Below are 21998 nucleotides of genomic sequence, written 5' to 3' on the forward strand. Positions count from 1 at the left end.
AAGTTTAAGTGGCAGCACCTGGGCATGGCGATGGCCCTGCTCGCCAGCTGCAAGATGGGGCTGCAGAAAGCCAATGCTTTCTCTTTTGACCTCATTCTGGGGTGACACTGAGGTCCTGCTTGCTTCTCACTAATGAATTTTTAGTAACTTGCCTGGAGACATTTGGTCTTGGGGCACACATACAACACTCCAGGGAAGTTTCGCTTCACATTATTGGGACCTCAATAGATACCATATTTTGAGATTATTTAGCCTGGAGAAAAGAATTAATTACCCACAGTATTTTCTCTGCCTGCACCCGCATACACTTAGAAATCTGCTCAGCTCAACTTCCTGAATTCTGTGCTGTGGAAGGTAAATAGCTCAGCCCCAAATCAGATCACAAGTTATCCTGGCCAGACCCACTGAAGCAGAAGAGGACTTGGTGCCAGTCTTGGTGCATCTCGTGGGCCATTCTCAGCCAATGCTGCATCCACTGCCAAACTCAGTATTCTTCCAGGCCCCCTCCCACACTGCCACAGAGCTTGTCCTGTCACGCACAGCCAGATACGTTCATCTTTGCTTTTGTTCCAGATCACTTTGTTCAGCACTTGAAACTAATTATGATATGTGAGTTTCTTGGGCACGGGAGTCATGTTCATGTCTGTTTTCTTTAGCACATAGCACAGGGCCAAGCTCACATTAGATACCCGGTATTTGCCAATGAATGAATAGGCTTGTGGCTCATCACTCCTGATGGGTATGTTTTATTTTAAGCTCTATATTAAGAGTGATAGTTCTCTCTTTTAAAGGAATTCAGAGCATTTGTTATTAAGGCCAGAAGCATAGTGAGAAGGACATTTGTGGGACAGGTTATAAGGTTAACTGCAAAGACCACTCGTGTTCAGAATACCAGCTTCCGGCAGGGCGTGGTGGCTCACGCCTGTAATCCCAGTGCTTTGGGAGGCCAAGGCAGGAGGATCACTTGAGGCAATACCAGCCTGGGCAGCACAGTGAGACCCCATATCTACAAAAAATTTTAAAAATTAGCTGGGTGCAATGGCATACACCTGTAGTCAATGCTAGCTACTTGGGAGGCTGAAGTAGGAGGATCACTTGAGCCCAGGAGTTTAAGGCTGCAGTGAGCTATGATTGTGCCATGCTCTGCACAACAGAGTGAGATCCTGTCTCTAAAAAAAAGAAAAAATGAATTTCAGCTTCTCCTGCCTGGCCCAGGTCTAGAAATATAAAAGTTACCCATTCCAATTCCCTCAACATTACAGAAAAGTCGGGGGCGTTGTCTACAAAGCTGGGCAAGTCAAGTTGTGACCAGGTGTTGGCTGCCTTGGCCTAAGACATCTGCGTTGTGTAAACTCATTTCTTTGTTTGTATATTTTCTTGCTTGGGTTTGTTTTGTTTTATTTTCCCTCTCATTTCCTAGAAAAGCATCTTCTGGAAAGTTCTAGCCCTTTCCCAGCTACATAAAGGGGGAAGGGCCCTGGCCACTGCAGGCATCACCCATGTAGGAGGCCCATAGAGGCTAGGGCTTACTCTGCAGGGGCAGCTCACCAGAAACTGGGGACCGGGCTAGAGGGGTTGAGTGACCACAGGTGTCAATTGCTTTTTGTCTTCACACACAGAGAAGAGGTGGGACTGATAAATGGGCTGCTGTTCCCCAGAAATCAAAGCTCACCTCCTCCTCGCTGCTGAAACACAGCTGGATTAGGTCCTTCTGTCTCCTCTTCATCTCTGTCATCTTTGAGCCTTTTTGGCTGGCTCTGTCTCTGGCAAGGGTCAAAAATCTTCCTCCTCTACAGATTTCTTGGGAAGTGTTCAACCTGATGATATCATTAGAAAGGAAGGCATGCCGGGTCAGGGATGCACAGCCTTTGCCATTTCCAAACTTAGGGCTGCCTCTTTTTTGCTGTCATTGACGTCTGGTGACTCATCGTGTCTGTCCCATCTACTCCTGCTAATTGACATCCTCATTAGCAGCCACGCTGCCCCCTATCTCAGAGCAACCGTTAGAATGAGCCCTGTCTCCATCTGCCTCTTCCCAGCCTTGCCAGTTATTGACATCTGCACTGAGCCTTTGAGCTTTGCCAGTCTTTGGTGGACCTCGGCCATGTCTGGGTATAAACACCATGAAATAGAACCGTCATGACGACAGATTTGTACAGACCAGGCTCTAGTGCTGGTTCTTGCTAACCAGCTGGGAGATCTTGGTCCAAGTTCCTTAGCCTTAGAGCCTCCATTTTTCCATCTGTAAAATGGAGATGATAATGCCAACCCTGCCCACCTCACTGGGTTGTGGTGAGGAACAAATGGGCTGTGCGCAAGAAGCCCCGTACCCCACAGAGCACTCACAGACAAAAGTGACTGATCCCCTCTCTTCCCTACAGCTGCCCTGTACCATGTTCCTCCCACCGGCTAGATGGGGGTGCTCCCAAGGTTCCGCTTTCCTGTTAACACATTGGAGCAAGGGTTTGTCTTATTACGGTTTGCCCTCCAATGACCACATCTCTGTCCATAGCTTCAACAAAACATAACTCTGTGGAGCCCGAGTCCTTCCCCTAAGTGCCAGTGTCACATGTCAGATGGCTTGCTTCACATCTCCATCTGGATTTTTTCACTTGTGTCTCAAATGCATGTCTGAAAATTCAGTATCTTTCCATCTGGCAGACTGTGAACTTTGCATTAAGACCTTTCCCCAGGGGCCAGGCTCTTTCCCCGCCCCCCACCCCAACATCTCTTTACTGAGGCATCATCAGGCATCTTCCTCATGCGCCCTTCATCCTCTCCCTGCCCACCAGTCCTGTCCACGCTCTAATGGGCCATGCTAACTGGTTGCCAAAGGCTGCTGACTTGTCTCCCGACCACAGCATTCCCTCATAGCTCATCCTTTCTGCTTTGAGAGATGCAACTGGGTTGCGGATTGCTTTCTTACTTAGAAACCCTCAGGAGGTCTCCATCACTTCCTGAATACAGTCCTGATTTCTCAGGCATTTCAAGCCTTTCCCAAAGTGATCCTGGCCAACTCATTCAGCCTTTTCTCTCATGTCTTCTCCTTTCTGTGTATCCTGCCTTCCAGTTAGAAGGAAATGTGCTCCATTTCTTGGGCCACATCTTTCTTTGCCTTGCCTCCGGTTCCCCATCCCAGGATGTCTGTTGAAATCTTACTCTCCTCTGAGTGCAAGCTCACATACAGCCTACGCTGAGAAGCTGCCGTGATGATTCCTGGCAGCAGAGCTGAACACACAGAAGAGCATGTCACGCCAGCTGAGTGGCCCCAAGCATGCAGATGGCGGTGGGGCGGGGGGAGGCTGTGTTCTTATCTTCTCCATAGGCCGAGACCAGGTGTTTCGCCTCGTTTGACTTCACAGATTCTAACTCCAGAGAGTGTTTGTATGTAGTTGTTCAAAAACCTTTGTCTCGTTAACTAATAGATGCCCCCAAAGTGGCACAAAAGTGCTACAGAAACTTGGAGAATTAAGAGCTCACCCCAAGCAAAGGTGGTTTGAAAAGGCTAGAGAGGTGAGGTTTGATTTGCCTTAAGGGATGGGTGAGTCTGGGGGTCTCCAGGAGGTGAGGGATGGGCAGCCTCAGCAAGGGGACTGGAAGGCACCAAGTGGGGACCAGGAGAGAACAGCGAGTGTTCCAGAAATGTGGGCAGAAATAGAGCACCTCCTAGTCCTAGTAACAAAAATAGCTAATACATTTTGAGTGTTATTGATACTTCTCTTGTATTATCTCATTGAATCTTCTCAACAACCACATGAGGCGGCTGCAGATGAGGAAAGTGAGACACAGAGACAACTGTGACTCGATGAAGGAAATGCACGACCACATGGGGAATCGGGACTCAAACCCAGGCGTCCCGAGCCCATGCTTCCAGCCACTGCACCATGTTGCTGCTGCACTCAGCAAGATGTCTGAGAAGGCAGATGGCCCAACTTCCTTCCTGTGCAGAAATCTCCGACTGTCTTGTTCCTGGGAGAATAAAAAATCTAGACCCTAACAGGTGTACAATGAAGAGTTTTGTAAGAAAGAAAGATTCAAAAATGAAATAGGTAACATATGGGCATTGAATATGGAGCTGGATTTTCGCCTATATTCAATGAAATTGGAAGGTTTTGTGCAGGGAAGTGATGTAATGAGCGAGGAGGACATGTAAGATTAATCTGTGGTGAATGTACACTGACACTGGGGAGATCAATTAGGCAGAAAAAAAAGGACTTTTAAAGTAGACAAATATTACTGGAACAGGCCACTGGAGCAGTCTGGGAAATGAGCAGAATGACTTTTATAGAACGTTCCAGGGCTTCAAGTAAATTTGAATTCAAATTTATTCTTCCTGTATTATTTGCTGCATCCTAAAATGGGTTAGCAAAAAAAAAAAAAAAAAAAAAAATCAGTGATCTAGTGAGCATTTATTGTGTCCTTGCTGTATGTGAGGCCTTGTGCTAGGGACTTAAAACAATGGGAAAGATACCCAGGTGCCCCTAGGAATGGAGAGGCCAGAGGCACAGCGGCTCCCATCACCAGGAAGACTTGGTAGGAAGATGACAGTTACTCAGCTCCAGTTTTGTGCTAAAACCTCTCATCTCATTTAGTTCTCTAAAGAGCCCTGTGATGTTCACATCTTCCAGCAAGGGGCCTCAGTGAGGGTGAGTGACTTGCCCAAGGTCACATGACTCATAGGTGGAAACTGTCTTTGCAATCAAGTTTATTGTCCACTGAAACCACTATTTATTTTTCTCTCTGTGTGTGTCCTTGTATACTATTCAGTGAAGTCCAGCTTCCTGGGTTTCTTCTCTCTGCTTCTGTAACTGCTGCTGGCTTTTTTTTTAACTAACTTTTCCCTCGCTTCTATGCCACTCTGCTTTGTGGAACATCCTTTGTGTGTCTGGCCATTCTAGCTATGTTCTCTGGTGAGAACAGATTCAAAGTCTTGCCTGGGCATGCTGGCTCATGCCTGTAATTCCGGTGCTTTGGGAGGTTGAAGAGGGAGGATCGCTTGAGCCCAGGAGTTGGAAGCCAGCCTGGGCAACACAGCAAGACCTCATCTCTACCAAAAAGAAAAAAATTATTAGCCGGACATAGTGGCACACACCTGTGGTCCCAGCTACTCAGGAGGCTGACGGGGGAGGATTGCTTGAGCCCAGGAGTTAGAGGGTGCAGTGAGCTATGATCATGCCACTGCAGAGGGAGTTTTAGGGGATTCTTTGAGTCAGTCTTAGTATTTAGCTACATCATCAGTTACCCAGCTACTAAAATACTCTTTCTGATTCAGGGATAGTGGACATGTGGACCCCTGGAGCCAGAATATGTTCAGAATTCTGAGATGATGATCCAGCCAGGCTGTGGGTAATGGTCACCAACAGGAGGAAACACTGGGGAGACACAGCTCAGCCTAGAGGGAGGAGAGTTAGGCAGGTGCCTCGTTTCTCATGTTGTGTTATGAGAACCACACAGCCTCCCTGGCCACAGATAAGCTGTGAGTTTTGAAAACATCACACTCAAGCCTAGGTGGGCAAACCATGAGGTATTGAGGAAGGTGTCTAAGGACGTTGTGCAGAGCTGAACTGGTGTATGAAAGCCACTTATTTCCATTGCTTAGGAAAGAGTACAACCCTAGTTGACATGAGCAGAGAAATAGGCGTTAACACATCCTTGACTGTGGTCCCTCTCTGAGAGCAGTGTGAAGTTGATGGCAAGGCCAGGCTTCTTCTGCAACCCTCAGAACATTTGTTTTGCTCTGGGGTGGTTCCTTCTGCAGGGAGGCAGAGGGAGCAGGCATGCAGAGTGTAGCACTCGGCCCAGCTGCCTGGCTTCTCCAGCGCCAGGTCATGATTCCTGGCTGGCTTCGCTGGCCTTGTTTCTCCGCAGCCCTGATGCACATCAGTCTGTGGGGCTTTGTCCCACATGTCTTTCTGGTGGGACAGCAGCTGGACAGATGGCGTGTGGACTAGAGGGTGTCTGTAGGGCACAGGTTCCACACGGCTGTTCTCCGCTTCCTCCCAGGTGCTGGCCGGGATGAATGTCTACTCCTCTGAATTTGAAAACATCAAGGAGGAGTACAGCGTGCGCGGCTTCCCCACCATCTGCTATTTTGAGTACGTCCCCCACTTTCCTTCTAAAGCTCACCTCCCTTCCTGGTGATTGACCATAATCTCAGGGTGGCATTTGCATCCCTGACTGAGCCCACGTTGTTTCTCCACGTTTCACAGGAAAGGACGGTTCTTGTTCCAGTATGACAACTATGGGTCCACGGCCGAGGACATCCTGGAGTGGCTGAAGAAGTAAGTGGGGTGTGTGTGTGTGTCAGGGGGCGTGGACCCAGAGGGTGGGGCACCTGCTGGGCCTGAGGGTCGCAGGGCTCTGGCTGGGGATTGGGGGAGAGAATAAGGAAGGGAATTGTGGTACTGCCTGCATAGCTGTCTCTGGCTTGAGTCTAGGTCACTATGGGGATTGTGGGAATTTAGGTTGCAGGAGCCAGGAGGATTTGGTGTGATTTTAGCCTGTGATGATCAGACCTGCCTCGGTGTTGGGTGTGGAGTCTGTCTCCCCTACCTCCCTTCTCCACGGGTTGGAATTGGGGAGGGGCTGTCTAAGCCTATCAGCTCTTCTGGAATAGTCAGGGCCTTTCTGAAATCTTCCCACATTTCACATCAAGTTTCTCCTCAACACGTCTATCTGGTGGATAGAGGTATTTCTCACCTAGGCTACCAGATTTGAGAGAGGTTCCACTGCAGGTCTCTCTGAAAATAGAATTGTCAGTTGAACACTTATTTCAAACACAGCACTGTCTTAGGTGCTGTGAAGGTACTAAGAAATATTCTAATGCCTTAGGCTTGCTGAGTGCTTTACTGTTCAACCCCCACAGGCATTGCTTCATAGCAACCTGTGATCCCTGTTTTATAACGTGGTTAGATCCTTGTAATGCCAAACCCCACCACACTGTTGGCCCCTGCCTCCTTACCTGGAGCCCCCACTGTGCTAGGCCTGCTGCTTTGTCCTGCCAAATCACCCCATTCCCACTTCTCACCAGCACTTCCACAACAGGCTCACGATGTCCCCTTCTGGAAGCCTCCCCAGGCCACCCTCGCTGAGCACGCACCCGGCTCAGGCTGCGCTCTGTGTGTCACGAGTTTGGCACTTACCAGCCACTGCTGCTTCATGGGTATTTGTGTATATGTGTTGGAATAATAACAGCCAATGTCTTTTGGGCTCTCCTTTGTGGCTGACACTGTTCTAAGCTCTTTACATGGATTATCATTTTAATCCTCACAACAGCACTGTAAGGAAGATGTTACCATTCTCTTCATTTTATGAATGAGGTTCCTGAGGCACAGTGAGGGGGTGGTGCTGCCGGTAAGCAGTGGCAGGGCCCTGATGGATCCCTGCAGCCCCTACAGTCCAACTCAGCCTCCTCAAGTTCTGCTCAGACCCCCTCCCCTCGGCTGCCAGCACAGTGGATATTTATCGTTACCTTAGGGACATAGTGTGCAAACCCCAGGGTTAAAGAATTAGTTATCCAAAGATACGGAGGTTGAAAATGTGTATTTTCAAAATGGGAAAGAAGGGTGGGTTTTGTACCAGGAAAAAAAAAAAATGCACATGAAACTAACTGTTAGATTTCTAAAGGTGGAGAATCTCCATCTTTTGTTCTGCCTACTCCCGGGAGATAAGACACAAGTGCTAGCACATGTTTGCATCATGTCTTTTATTTCTTGGAAGCGTTCTCACATCTCTGTCCCCATCGGCCACCTCATTTCCAGCCCCCGCCTGGGAAGGCTGCTGCCCATTATCATGTGTTCATTGTCTTAACCTGGGCCTTTGCTTTCCTGTTTTCCTTTTTCATTTGATAATAAGCGTGTCCTCTCCTCCAGCCAGACACATCTCATTCTGCTTTGGGAGAAGGTCTCAACAAATAGCAATCTCATTTGTCACCAGAGCATAAAATCTGTCTGCTTCCCTTCCCTTCTCTAACCTTTTCTGATTTCAAAACACCCTCATATCTTTTTTGGAAGGATAAGGTTTATGTGTTTTTTTTAAGTGTTCAGAATTACCTGCTAACCCTAGACAAAGGGAGCACATCAATGGCATTTCTGAACTAGGTTGTTATCTCCCCGTTGGAGCCTCCCACCCCGTCCTCTCACTCCTCTCCTCTCGGTGTACCCCATCCCGGCTCCCCCACCCACATTGCTCTGGCTGGCCTGCACCCCACAGCTGCCTCCAGATTCTGGTCCTGGGCACCCCATCCCCACTTCCTACTTCCCCCCATCCCCCACCGTGGGAGAGAAGGAGCTCTTGTTAACGGCCTTATCCTCTGCAAGAGCTAGCAATGTCATTCTGCTACCAGCTGGCTTAATTTTTAAAAATCTTTTCTGATTTTAGAGATACTCAACTAAGATAGGCTTATTATAGAAAAACCTAAAAGTGTGGTTAAACAAAAAGTCCTCCCCCACCCTATTACCCAAAGATAGCATATTGTTATTTCCCCTGCACAGATCCAGCTCCGCATGTGGGTTTTCCCGGTCCCATGTGGATTAAGCCTTTTCCAGTTTCCCCTTGGATCCTGGTGGGCAATAGTGACCTCATCTTTCCTGCTTTCTCCATTGGCCCTTAGCTGCTCAGGGCTTCTGTGCAGCCAAGTATACAAAGATGAGGGTGAAGCCAGCCTAACTAATTCTCCAGATGGCTCTCCAATGCCTAGGAGAGAAGACCCAGGTCCCGCCCTTCAATGTGTGACACTGGTGGTTGGACCAGGGAAGGGTGGCATCAGGTGAGGCAGGGCAGGGAGTCAGCCCTGGCATCTGAGTGTATGAGGGCTCTGGAGTAGATACGTTGATCGTTGATCGTGGCGCTGGTGTCTTTTGTGTTCCTAATGGCCACATATCTCATTGGCCCCTTGAAGCTGTCACATGCTGAGTTGGGCTAGAAGACAGGCGGAGGGGTGCATAAGCAGTGATCCATTTTAGGCAGGGCCATTTTGGCCTGTGTAGCTTTATACCAACCAGAAGTGAACTGAATTAACAAACACCAAGTTTTCTGGACTCATAATGTGTAGAGTTGCGTCTTCTCATCTATGGCACGTGCATCTCGCTTAGATGAGGGTCTGACTGTGTGACCCTCCCAGTCCTAGAGAGCCTGGGACAATTGCTGTCTCCAAACTGCGGAGCTCATAAAATCAGTCACATGAAGGGAGATCGTAAGGGAACATACAAGTCATCAAATCTGCCCCAGCAATTCTCCTTTTAAAGTTTGCATTTCCTCACTCCCACTGGACTCATTCTGAGGTTCCCCATTCATGCTTGAATGACTCTTATTATTTAGGTGATAAATTATATCTAGGAGCATTGGGGTAGTACTTTATAAAGTTACAAAGCATCTCACATCCATTCTCAGCTTAGCTGAGCCTAAGAGCTAGGTAAAGAAAGGACCACAATGCATTGTCTTGTCACTGTTTTAAGCTGTTTGATTGTGGCTAGTGGAGGAAACAGGACTCAAGCCAGGTCTTCTGACTCCCAGTTTGGCCTTCTGTCCCTCTCCCCTGCTGTAGACAGAACACTCTTATTTACACCAAACCGAAGTTTCTTTCTCTGGAGCTTCCACTCGTTAGTGTTGATTCTCCTCTTCAGGGCCCTAGAAAACAAATCTGAATTTCTTTTCTTAATGCAGTTTGGAATATTTGACGATAGCCACTGTGTTCTTTTATGTCCTCTCTCGAAATTAAACACTTCCGGTTCCTTAAGCCGTTTTTCCCCGAATGAGAGAAATGAGCATTCCCTCATTCAAGGAATCTCCTATTCAACAAGCATGTATTGAGTTTCTGCTGTGTATTAGGTGCAGGAGTTAGTAAAGAGGTGAGGGAGAGCCCAGTCTTCAAGGAGCTCACGGCCTGGGGTAGGCAGGGAGTGAAAAGCATCATTTAGCGTTTTGGGTTCAGACTCCCACTCAGTTCGTCTCTTCCCAGTACATCCTCTTACCACGGTGCCCAGTTCTCCAGTCCTCTTCCGAAAAGAAACTTCCAGTCGCCTCCTGGGTGGGAGAGGGGGGCGCCCTAGGATCTGAGGATCTGACCACTCCTGTGACCGCTAAACCTCCTGTTTTCAGCTGTAGGCTGTAGCTCTGCTTCAAGGAGTGGGCCTCCGGGCCCTTCAGAGCCTTGTCTTCTGTGTGGGTGTTGTTCTTGGGCCCCTACTCTGCTTTTTCTGCCCAGAAAGTTTTTTGTTTTTTGTTTTTTGTTTTAAACTCCTGAACTGTTATTTTAGCAGTTTTAGAGTGTATTTGCCTCTGTGGTTAACTAGAAGTTCCTCCGGTTATTTCCTTACGGTGCCTGTACTCCTGCAAAGCCATGGCTTCTCCATCCTATATTTGTGCACTTGCTGGACTTTTTAAAAATTTAGTTTTTGAGTCGATTACATTCACATAATTCAATTTTTTTTTTTTTTTTTGAGATAAGGTATTGCTCTGTCACCCAGGCCGGAGTGCAGAGGGTGCCATCATAGCTCACTGCAGCTTTGAACTCCTGGACTCAAGCGATCCTCCCGCCTCAGCCTCCTGAGTAGCTGGGACTACAGGCATAGGCCACCATGCCCGGCTAATTTTTTTATTTCATATTTTTGTGGAGATGGAGTCTCACTCTGTTGCGCAGGCTGGCAAAATTTTAAGATGCTTAAAAAGAATACATTCAAAAGTCTCCCTTTCACTTCTTTCCTCCTTCTTATCCTCCCCCCCATACCCTAGAGTTTACAACTTAGACCAGTTTCTTTCATGTTCTTAGAGTGTTGCTTTATGTAGATATTAGCAAATGTGAATAAGTATATTTTATCTCCCCCCTTTTAATGCAAAAATTAGCAAATTCTAGACTGTTCCTTCCATCTCCAGCAGTTTGTCCACATCAGTGCGTACAGAACATCATTCTTTGTAGTGCTCAGCCCTCCCTCGTGTAGATGGACAGCAGTTTACCTAAGCCGTCCTTCCAGTCTCCGCTATGACAAATAACCTGCAGTGAATGCCTTCAGATGCACATAATTGTGCACTGTGTGCAGGTGTATTGTAAAGATAAGAAGTGGAATTGGTAGTGTTTTGAGGGGTCAGTAGTTTGAGCCCAAGTATAGGAACCTAGATTGCATGATGTTTGTCTAGGACCATTGTCTGGCTGATGACTCATTCTGAAGCTTGATTTTGTCACCAGTCCTATCTGACATTGGATATGCATGGGCTGAGACTGATTTGCCCTCTCCCTGCCTCCTTCCATTTCTTGGGACCCGGGAGGCCGTGGCAGCCAGTGGGGCCCAGTCAGAAGGGCCAGAGAGGGCTTCTGAAGGCGACATCATACCCGGGCTTCTGCGGAGGGAAGCGAGTGGCAGATTTCCATTGTGTCAGCCACTTCGCTCCTTCTGGATTATCCAGCCCTGGCTGCTGGAACTTTAAAATGTTTCCTCCTGTAGGCTCTCAAAGGCGGTACACAATGGTTGTCTTTTCACATTTGTCATCCTCGAGGGTTTTTTCAAAGCTGCAATTAAGGTGCTCTGGCAAGGGTAGTCGTGGCAATAAAGCAGCAGAGAGACTGTGTCACCACCAGCCGCCTTGTCCTGAACTTTGGAGCAACAGAGGGTCCCTGCAAGCCTCCCTCCTCCTAGCAGATGATGACATAGGACTGGCACACAGTCACGCTGCGGAAACGGGCTCCAGAAAGGTCAGGCGGCTGCCTAAGATTTTGCAGCTGATGAGTAGTAGAGTTGATTTGGCTTCTGGGAGAACTAAGTAAGTTGGTTGTTGGCCTCTGGGAAGGATTAGTGATGTAGCGTCCACACTCTCATAGTTAGGATACCCCCAGCCTTGCTTCCCTCACTGCGACCTTCCCTGCACCCCTATGTGGCAGCTTCCCCTTGCATGGCCTAAATCTGAACTTTCTCAGATACCTGGCCTCTCTCTCTCCTCCTCACCCCCTCCTCTCTGTATCCTCTTCCTCCCCTCCACTGCCCAGGGGGCAGTTTTAAACACAACAGTGAGCTTTTCCAAAGGTCACCATTCACTGTTGCTATTTATTCTTTCCAGTTTGCTCAAAGTTTGAAATAGGTTGAGAAAGCTAACAAGCCCCCAGATTCCCAGGAGGAAGTGAGATTTCTTAGGCTATCTAGAGAGCTGTAGCCAGAAGCCACTGTTTATAACAGGATATCAGCTAAGTACCTGTCTGGGGCTTTGTGGGGAAGGTGGAGGTGGGCAGGGCAGCACCACTCACCCCACGACACCTCCATGAGGGCAGTTTCTGGTTTGTTAAAGGCTGAGCCCCTGGAGTGGGCCATCCCGAGCCTGTGGGGAGCTTCGTGTCCAGGGGGCTGGAATGAGAAGGGCTGCCCAGGCCCCAGGGCCTGCTCTGAGCTCTGCCTGTTTTTGGTCTTCCAGTCCGCAGCCGCCACAGCCCCAGGTCCCTGAGACTCCCTGGGCAGATGAGGGCGGCTCCGTTTATCACCTGACCGATGAAGACTTTGACCAGTTTGTGAAGGAACACTCCTCTGTCCTCGTCATGTTCCACGCCCCATGTGAGTGGAACTTTGCTCCTCCCCCTCCACACCCTCCCCTCTCTCAGAGTAGGATGAGCGTGGCGCTTTGCAACGTGAACCCAAGAAGCACTTATTTGTTGGATGCCAGGACTCGTGCTAAGCTGGGGGATGCAGTGGTGACGGGCAAGGTCCCCACCCTCATAGTGCACATGGCCTACCCCCCATTGCCATAGAAACAGCACAGAAGTCCTGACTGGGCTGCATTTGTCACTTAGCTAGGGTTCAGTGAGGCTCCACCACCCCTAGCTCTGAGCATCTTCCTCCCAGTCAGCATGAATTGGAGAAATTAGGCTGGAAGCACCCTGAGATGTTACCTAGAACAGACTGGGCCTGGAAATAAAATTAGGGCTGATGCCTCATCTGGGGGCTCATGCCTATAATCCCAGCATTTTGGGAGATCGAGGCAGGAGGATTGTTTAAGGCCAGGAGTTCAAGACCAGCCTGGGCAACATAGCAAGACCCCATCTCTACAAGCAATAAAAAATTAGCCAGGTATGGTGGTGCACACAGGAGGGCCTGTGCTTGCCCAGGAGCTGAGAAGGCATGGGGAGGCCAGACTAGAGCTGCAGATCACGTAGCATCTAGAATGCCTTCTGTCTGCTTCACCTGGTTGCAGTTTCAGCCTGAAATGACCACAGTGAATCAAGGAAGTAAAATGCTGTAAATGCTATCAAATGTGCTTGCGATAAGGGCTGGAAGGCCTGTGGCTCAGGAGTTTTCTGGGCCAGTGTCCTCCCTACTCCCATGGAGTGTGGAAAATTGACCATCGGTGGTTTCCAAGAGGGACAGGGCTGCCCCTGGGAAGGCAAACAAGGCCACGTGAGAGCCAGGGGATGGCAGGCACAGGCACAGAGTGTTGTGAGTAAGAGATTGTGGAGGAAAAGCAAGAGGTCAGTGCCTCACGGAGCAGGGCTGAAATCGCGAGGTCACGGTGCCTGAGGACGGTTAGTCCATACAGGCATATTCTGTGAGGAGGAAATGTTATTACTCCTCTTAAACATAGGATCCTCATGCCAACAATTGTGTGTCACCTGACGGCGGTAACAAATTGTCTTCCTGAAGGGTCATCTTTCATTTTACCCAGAGTGCCAAAAGTGAGTACGATTAGCCCCATTTTACAGATGAGACCATCACACAGAGAAATGACGTAGACCGCCCACGGCTCCATGAGTCCTGAGCTGCTTCAGGCCTCAAGAGCCTTAGGATCCAGGAAGAACAGGGTCAGAGCCTGAGCCCTGGTCTCCTGGCCGCCTCCCCTTCCCCCACAGTAGCTGTGGGTTTGGCTACCTATCCAACGTACTCTTACCATGGATTTTCTGAACTCTTTCTTTCTTGCAAGTGCTAAATTCTTAAGGGAATCCAAAGGAAAGGTTTCCTATAGCTCTTCTTCTGAGTTCCTAGAAAAGAGACCAAAACAAGCCCCCAAAACTAAGTTTCGAAAACCCTCCAGTCTTGTGGGCCTCTCCTGATGAAGTGCAGTGATGGGGCCTTAGGGGTGTCTGCCTCAGGTCTGCTAGGGCCTTGGTGAGGGCATCCCCAAGGGTAAAGGTACCCGAAGAAGTGCCCACCATGAGGCCAGCCAGGCAGCACTGCAGTTCTCTTCCTAGCTATAAAATACACTCCCTGGCCAGCCTCAGAGCTGCTGCTGGAAGCAGGTCTTTCAGCAAGTTATGTTGAACCTAGAGCCGAAATCACCCTGCTTGCACCCCGTCCCAACCATGACGGCAGATACTGGCTGGCTGTTTTCAGTTCTTCTTGGGAACCTCCAGCGTCTTCACTGCCATGTGTCTGTCCTTCCAGTTACAGTCAGGAGAGGCCACCAGTCCCCTGGCCATTCATGGTTCTGCGCGTGTGAGTTTATTTCTGCTGGGCTGGCAGAGTGAGAGGGATCAGGGCAAAAGCACGTGGTTAGCTTCCTGATGTGCCGCCCGTTAATGTTCCCATTAGATGGTAATAGCTCTGGAACAATTCTCTTTCTACACGCTCTTTCATTAGGAGCGTGGTCTTTAGCCTATGAAGGGATGGAATATACATGCTTTTTAGGGAGTTCAGAGCTCAGGACAGGTGAACTGAGAGCAGAGAGCTCGTAGCTGCCTGGCTTTGTACCTCGTGCCAGAGTGCTTCTGAGAACCCCCAGTGATCAAGAAACCACTTTTGCAGTGTTTGAGGGACCTGGAGTAAAGGACAAATGCCAAGAGGCCAGAGACCAGCAGTGTCATCCTGGGTTTCCTAAGTGCAGAAAGGATGAATTCCAGAAATCACAGTGTTCCAGGTGTCAGTCCCAGGCCAAATACGGAGTGATTTGGAGACAGACCATTTTAGAAACTCACAGAAACAAATTGGGATCCATCTAACATAGCAGACCACAGCTTCTACTCCAGATCGCTGAATGCGCTGCTCGGTTTGTTTCTTGGTACAGGATTGCTGAGCTTGATGAATTAGCATGTCTTTCTTTTATCAAGACATTTGACAAAATGAGTGGCTCTTTTCCTGAGTGTGATGGGGAGAATCAGACAGGATGGAGCTACCCTGAGGGGAAGCATCCCCTGAATACATTGTGACTGTGAATCTGGCCTGAGTCTGTCTAGAGCGTATGTACTTGTTTTTAATCAACAACTTTGTTAACAATATAAAAAGGCATACTTTCACATTTGGCAGGGTTAGCCTTGGGAAAAAGCTAACCAGCTGAAATATCAGGCCATGCATTGACATTTTGAAACACCCCAACAAACCAAAATAGTGGGGTTCAAACTAAAAAGCTGAATTTATTTTTTATGACTCTATGCTAATTATAAAAGTAATGCATGTACATTTTGTCAGGGGATAATACAGGAAAGTATGGAGAAGAAAATTAAAATGCTTCCTGATACTGATTCCCAGAGAAGACCATGGTCTTTCTTTGCAGTGTTGTTTGCTTTCTTTTCTTTCTTTCCTTTTTTGACATAGGGTCTCACCCTGTCACTCAGGCTGGAGTGCAATGGCACAAACACAGCACACTGCAGCCTCAACCTCCTGGGCCCAGGTGATCCTCCCGCCTCAGCCTCCTGTGTAGTTGGGACTACAGGTGCGCACCACCACACCTGGCTAATTTTTAAGTTTTTTGTAGAGATGGGATCTCACTTTGTTGCCCAGGCTGGTCTGCATTGTTGCTTCTATGCCCATAGTAAGTACCCAGTCAATGTTAGTTTCTTTCCCGTATCCTGCTTAGAAAGGCCAGGAAGGGAAAGGGCCTTCAGCTTCCTCCTGATCTGTGCTGCCCCAAGGCGGTGCTCTCTGTCACCTGTGGGTTCCAGAGGCAAGTCACTTGCTTCTCTGCCTGGAACTGATGGGATACTTGTGAGGCCGCCCTGCTGGGCTCTTGGTAGGAAAGGCACACGGCACCCCTCCCTATTCTGTGTTACCCATCACCATGAGTGATGACCGACCTGGAGATGCCATGGGCCCTGCTCCTTTACCCTCTTGCCAGCACTCCCGCCACTCACTTCCCACCTCAGCCTCCCCCGTCTCCCCATTGTCTTCCTTCCCTTTGTCTCCCAGCAACAGCCCATTAGAAACCCTCCACAGACACTTCAGTGGCCTCTCCAACTGATGCCTAAGTTGTCACTATATACATGAGCCCGAGGCAGCCACAGTGCTAGGCCCTTCATATGGGTGATCTCCATCCTGCCGCAGGCCACACTGTCCCCCAGGAGCTGGGCTGGGCCTCCTGGGCAGGACAGGCTGAGTGTGAGCAGAGGGCTCTGAGAGGGGCGTTTGTAGCACTGCCAGTGACAGAGCCTGGGCCCAAAGCCAGGAACAGCCTCTCTTGCTAGCACTTGGCTTCCCCTTTGTAGCGAGGCTTCATGCCTGACCTCCCTCTGGTCCTCACGGTGGGGCCTCACATGTAGCCCCAGGCCCAGTTTTCCCATCCTGCAGGCGACAGAGATGCTCTCTGCAAAGGGTGTGTCAGCAGGACACTGGCTGCTGCCACCCGTGGCACCTTTTGTTTTTCTGCAGCGTTCTGTATGAGAGAAGTCAGAGTGTGTGTGGCCATACTCATCGCCGCTTGTCACTGTTTTTTTCCCTCTCTAGTAACTCCAGGCCTGCATTAGCAGGGGAAGGACAGGCTGCTGTGGGACCACCTGAGTAGACATCATTTATGTGGGGATGTTCAGGGGAGCAAAGCGGGCATCCCAGAGAGGGGTGTTCCTGAGGAGCAGCTCGTCTCTGCTAGGCCCGTGGACACCCATGCAGGTGCTGGGGATCCTGAGCACCCCCGCCCTTCCTCTCCCCTGTGCTGCAGGGCCTGTGGGGGGCCACGTGGCTCTACCCTTGCCCACCCCCTGACTCATCAACCCATTTTCCTTGGCAGCAGGTCTGAGATGGGATGTTTTCTTTGCCATAACTCGCCTCCAGCAAGTGTCTGCACTGCCTTCCAGGAGCCGGGCTGTTTCTGGCAGCAGGTCCCTATCAGACTCAAGATTTTCTGCTGCTATCTTTTTTTTTTTTTTTTCAAGCTTTTAACTTTATTTTTGTCTTATTCTCAAAGCAATATATAACCTCTGTAGAAAACCTAGAAGGTACAGTGAAATATAAATGATCAAGGAAAGAAACTACCTATAATCCCATTATCCAGAGGTAACCACTTTTTTTTTTTTTTTTTTTTACACTTTTTGGCATCATTCTTGCTATTGTCGTTCATTTATTTTTTCCCCTTGTTTTTAACTTTTATTTTTAAAATGAATATACCATAAAATTGACCTTGTTTTTTAATCACATGTATAGATTTGTGTAACTATCATGCCACTAAGTGCCTTCATGCTGTCATTTTACTTTATTCATTCATTCATTTATTTCTCTTTTTTTTTCTTTTATTTTTTTAGAGATGGAGTCTCACTATGTTGCTCAGGCTGGCCTCGAACTCTTGGGCTTAAGTGATCCTTCCACTTCAGCCTCCTGAGTAGCTGGGACTACAGGCACAGGCCACCACATCTGGCTAATTATTCAATTTCTTTTTGTAGAGATGGAGTCTCCTTGTGTTGCTCAGGCTGGTCTTGAACTCCTGGGCTCAAGTGATTCTCTTGCCTCGGCCTCCAAAGCAGTTGGGATTACAGGTGTGAGCCACTGCACTTGGCCACTTGTATTTTCTAATTACACAAATAATTTAAGAATAATATTAACAGTATTCTTGTTGTCAGCAGTGCAAGGTTCAAGGGATACATAAGAGTACAGTGTAGACAGTGAAAATCCCTCACTTCCCATGCCGTGCCCCTTCTCAGGGCTGGTCACCACTCACAGTGGAGGATGGATCCTTCCTTCTCCTTCTGCAGTGCTTCTACCTAAACAACAGGGGTTGGGTTTTTTTGTTTTTGTTTTTAACATAAATAGCACTACTTTCTATCCATTTTTCTGTGACTTGCTTTTTTTAAATTGTCAGTAGGTCTCGAAGATATTTTCATGTAAATGTAGATATTGGCACCTAAATCTACCTCAATCTTTTTAACCATTGAATAGTATTTTATAATTTGGATATGCCAGAAATTTTAAACCATTCCACTATTGATAGGTATTGTATTTATCTCCAGTTTTTCACTATTCAAACAACATAGTGAGCATTGGTAAGCATATATAATTGGGAACATGTATAAATATTTGTGATTAATTCCTAAAAGTGAATTTCCCTGGCCCTGGGGTAAGTAAGCTTGAGCTTTGATAGATGCTACCAAATTGCCCTACAGAAAGGTTTTCCCAACCCCGGCATGTGACAGAGCCTTTGTCCTCGCAGCCATGGATACTATCTGCCTTTTATATTTCTGCTAAGCTGGGCAAAAGAGCAACTTGTCTGCAGCTATCTGACCTCTCGGGAAGCTGGATATCTTTTCATGTGATAATCAGCTTTTCATGTTTCTTCCATGGACCACCTATTCATACGCTTTGCCCATTTTTCTGCTAGGTCTTTTTATTTATTTGTCTTTTTATTCTTGACCTAGAACTCTACAATTATAGATATTAATCTTTATCTGTTTTCCGTTTTCCATGTTCCGATAGTCTATTTCTTGCTCTAACTTTGTTTATGGTGCCTTTCATTGTACAAAGCTTTACATCCTTTTTAGCTAAATAATGGCTATTATATTTATTGGTCACTGATCACACTTACTATGGATCAGGCGTTGTTCTAGTACTTTCCATATTTTAACTCATTTAGTCTTCATTAAAAAATTCTGTGAATTTGATGTCATGATTAATTATTCTCATTTTATAAGTAAGGAAGGAGAGACACCAAGAGGTCAAGAAACATTCCGAAGGTCGCATAGCCAAAAAGTGCAGCCAGGATGAAATCCCAGGCTGTCCCAGAGGCCACAGCCTAACCACTGAGCCATTCTGCAAGTCTGCCTTCTCCCATCCTGACCTCTGGGGTTTGTGGGTTGTTTAGGAAATTCTCCCTTAGGATATAAAAATAGTGCCCTATATTTTGTTACAATGTTTGTATTTTTCCATTTCTTTCTTTAATTCATCTCTATTTTTCGTTTGTTTGTTGTGCCAGGTGGGAGGAAGGGATCTGATTTTCTTTCTTTCTTTTTCTTTCTTTTTTTTTTTTTTCAGACAGGGTCTCACTCTGGTCACCCAGGCTGGAATGCAGTGGCATGATCATAGCTCACTGCAATTTCAGACTCCTGGGTTCAAGTGATCCTCCTGCCTCAGCCTCCTAAGTAGCTAGGACTACAGGCACACACTACCATGCCTGGCTAATGTTTTAAATTTTTATAGCAGTGGAATTTCACTATGTTGCCCAAGCTGGTCTCAAACTCCTGGCCTCAAGCAATCTTCCTGCCTTGACCTCCCAAAGTTCTAGGATTATAAGCATGAGCCACTGCATCTGGCCCTAATTTTATTTATTTAAGTCTTTCATATGCATCTTTTTCCTTTACATTTTCCCCTTAACATTATCTTGTAGGCATTTTCATATGTTACTAAAAATGTTTTTTTTTACATGCTTTTTGTGGCCACATAATATTCCACTGTATAATATAATGACACTGTAAATTAGTTAACTAGCATCATAATATTGAAAGTTTGAGTTGTTGACCATATTTCCCATTATAAATCATGCTGCAAAGAACATTTTAATGCATAAATATTTGTCTACATGTCAGATTATTTCCTTAGGATAGAAACCTGGAAGTAAAATTTTAAAAGCTTGTTTATCCACATTTTGCACTAACATAAAGGAAAAAACAAACTCTTTGCATAAAAGGAAGGGCCATGTGATGAATAGAGGCGTCTGTGAGTGCGTGAGTCTTCCCCAAGATGCCTGTAACCGTCAAGGAGTCCACTTTGGTGCTTATGCATTTGGAAGCCTTAAAAGAGCTCTGAGGTCTCTGTAGGCCCCTCTGTGTCCGTATTTCTGCTGGCATTTGTAGGAGACCCTCCCTCCCTGGCATGCCCCAAGCCAGATTCCAAGCAAGGCAGGAAGCAGGCTCTTCTAGAGGCCCAAGTACTACCCCAGTACCCTGGCTACCAGGGAGCTTTACAGATTAATCTAGTCCCCTGGGAAATTCTGGTTCCAGCATCCAGGAAAGCCCTATAGCTGGTCTGTAATAAAATCATAAGAATAATTGAATTTAATGAAATCTAGAGGAATCCAAGGGCTTGGGGTCGACAGGAGGCCAACATTCCCACAGCCAGAAAAGAGCATGATCAAGGAGTTGATGTGCAGACCTCTATGCCAGATCATGGAAATTAGAGTAAGTGCACTTACACAGATGATAAAAGCCCAACAAGGAAGTTTAGCAATAAAACTTAATGGCCCCTCAAATCACAATCAGGACACGGAATGCAGTGGGCCGGAGTCCCGCTCCCCGCGTGTAACCCTCCTCCTCCAGCTGTCCCACAGCCAGAGACATCATGAAGGCCAGGCCCAGGGGGCTGGTGCTCAGGTCACGGCCAGCTCTATCCATCACCCGCGGCTCCCCAAGACAGGAGGGTGTCAGGGAGGGAGGTGTTTGCTCAGCCAGACCTTTCTCCTCCTGTGGGCCTGGCCAGGTTCCTCATCTTAAACTCTGTTTGCAGAAGTTTATTGCTTAGCCTTAGTGTCTTATTCAGGGTCAGAGGGAATTGATGCTAGAATTGAAAACCATAACGATACCAAGAGAATTCTAGAGTATGTATGGGAAACTTTAGAACAGCATCCTTAGATATTAGAGGTTTTGGGAGACATTTTTTCTCCTAGTGAGGTGCAGAGGAGGCACAAAGATGGTAGTGGTAAGGGGAGGGGAGGGGGCGTGCACAGTAAATGGCTTGGTTGCCAGTTCTGCTCATTCAAGGTGTTTAGTCATATTAACGACTATTTGAGTGCAAGCCATGACCCTTGCCCATAAAGAATTTAGTCCTGCCAAACCTTGTGTGCACAGGTGTAAACCTAGCAACCTAACAAGTCATGAGGCTAATTCATTCAGGAAGTGTGTGGAGCAGCGTGGGCAGTATCAGGAATACAGTGGCCAACTAGACAAGACAGCTCAGCCCCTGCCCGCACATACGGAGCCTCCATTCCAGTTGAGGGGATGGGCAGGGAACAAGTGAGCAGATTACTCCAGCTGCTTTGAGTACAATTAAGAAAACAAAACAGGTTATTGGGAGAAAGCATGATAGCGTGAGGCACCTTTGGGATGGGTGGTCAGGGAGGGTCTCCTAGAAGGTGAAATTTGAGTGGAAGCCTGAGTGGCTGATGGAAAGGGTGAGCCGCACATGGGAAAGAACATGTTGCAGGGCCCTGGGGTAGAAATGAGCTTGGTGTGATTGCAGAAGAGAAGGAGAGCCAGAGGCTGCAGTAGGAGTGACCTGAGTTGAGGTTGAAGGTAGGCAGGACTTAGACTGTGTGGGGTCTGTAGCCATAGTAAGTTTGGATTTGAATCTACCTGTGATAGGAAGCCACTGGGAAGTTTTAAGCAAAGCGATTTGATATGATTGATGTTTTGAAAATATACCCCAGCTGCCCTTAAATAACAGAAGACAGCAGTATCACAGTCACAAAGCAACACAAAATTAAATGCCATAGAAATACCTGAATAAGAAGTATTTTGTAATTAGAAGAGAAACAGATCATTTGATGGGGCTACAGTGAACTGGGAAGACTCAAAGCAGGGGCCAGAACCAAGGCAGGATTGTGAGGGGTTGTCCAGGGTGGATGCTGCCTGTGGAGAGGTCCTATCCATCAGGACAGGGGCTGGGAGGAAGAGGGGGCAGGTGGTGATGGCCCTGGGGGATTTGTTACTTCATCTTCCAGAGCCACAATTTCTGGCACTGTAAAACGGACCTACTGAGCTGGGTCACATGTCTGGTGGGGCTGCTGCAATACAGTGTGGAAGCCCAGCACAGATTGCGAGTGCTTTCCTTATAGAGGTAGGGAATTCTGGGAGCTGAGGCCGAAGTCCAGGAGACAGCCACGTGTGTGAGCTGCAGAAACTG

The 21998-nt window shown here is 47.7% G+C and overlaps 1 protein-coding gene across 3 annotated transcripts in view; it reads left to right on the forward strand.

Annotated features, from left to right (window-relative positions):
- PDIA5 (protein disulfide isomerase family A member 5) overlaps positions 1–21998 on the forward strand; it is a 92379-nt gene that overhangs the window by 51279 nt on the left and 19102 nt on the right. For all 3 annotated transcript variants that reach the window (XM_021934125.2, XM_021934127.2, XM_021934126.2), the window contains 3 exons: positions 6004–6095; positions 6210–6281; positions 12397–12533. In XM_021934125.2, coding sequence (XP_021789817.2) covers positions 6004–6095; positions 6210–6281; positions 12397–12533 — 301 coding nt within the window. The remainder of the gene's footprint in view (positions 1–6003; positions 6096–6209; positions 6282–12396; positions 12534–21998) is intronic.

This window comes from Papio anubis, chromosome 2 (assembly GCF_008728515.1).
Source record: "Papio anubis isolate 15944 chromosome 2, Panubis1.0, whole genome shotgun sequence".
Classification (NCBI taxonomy): domain Eukaryota; kingdom Metazoa; phylum Chordata; class Mammalia; order Primates; family Cercopithecidae; genus Papio; species Papio anubis.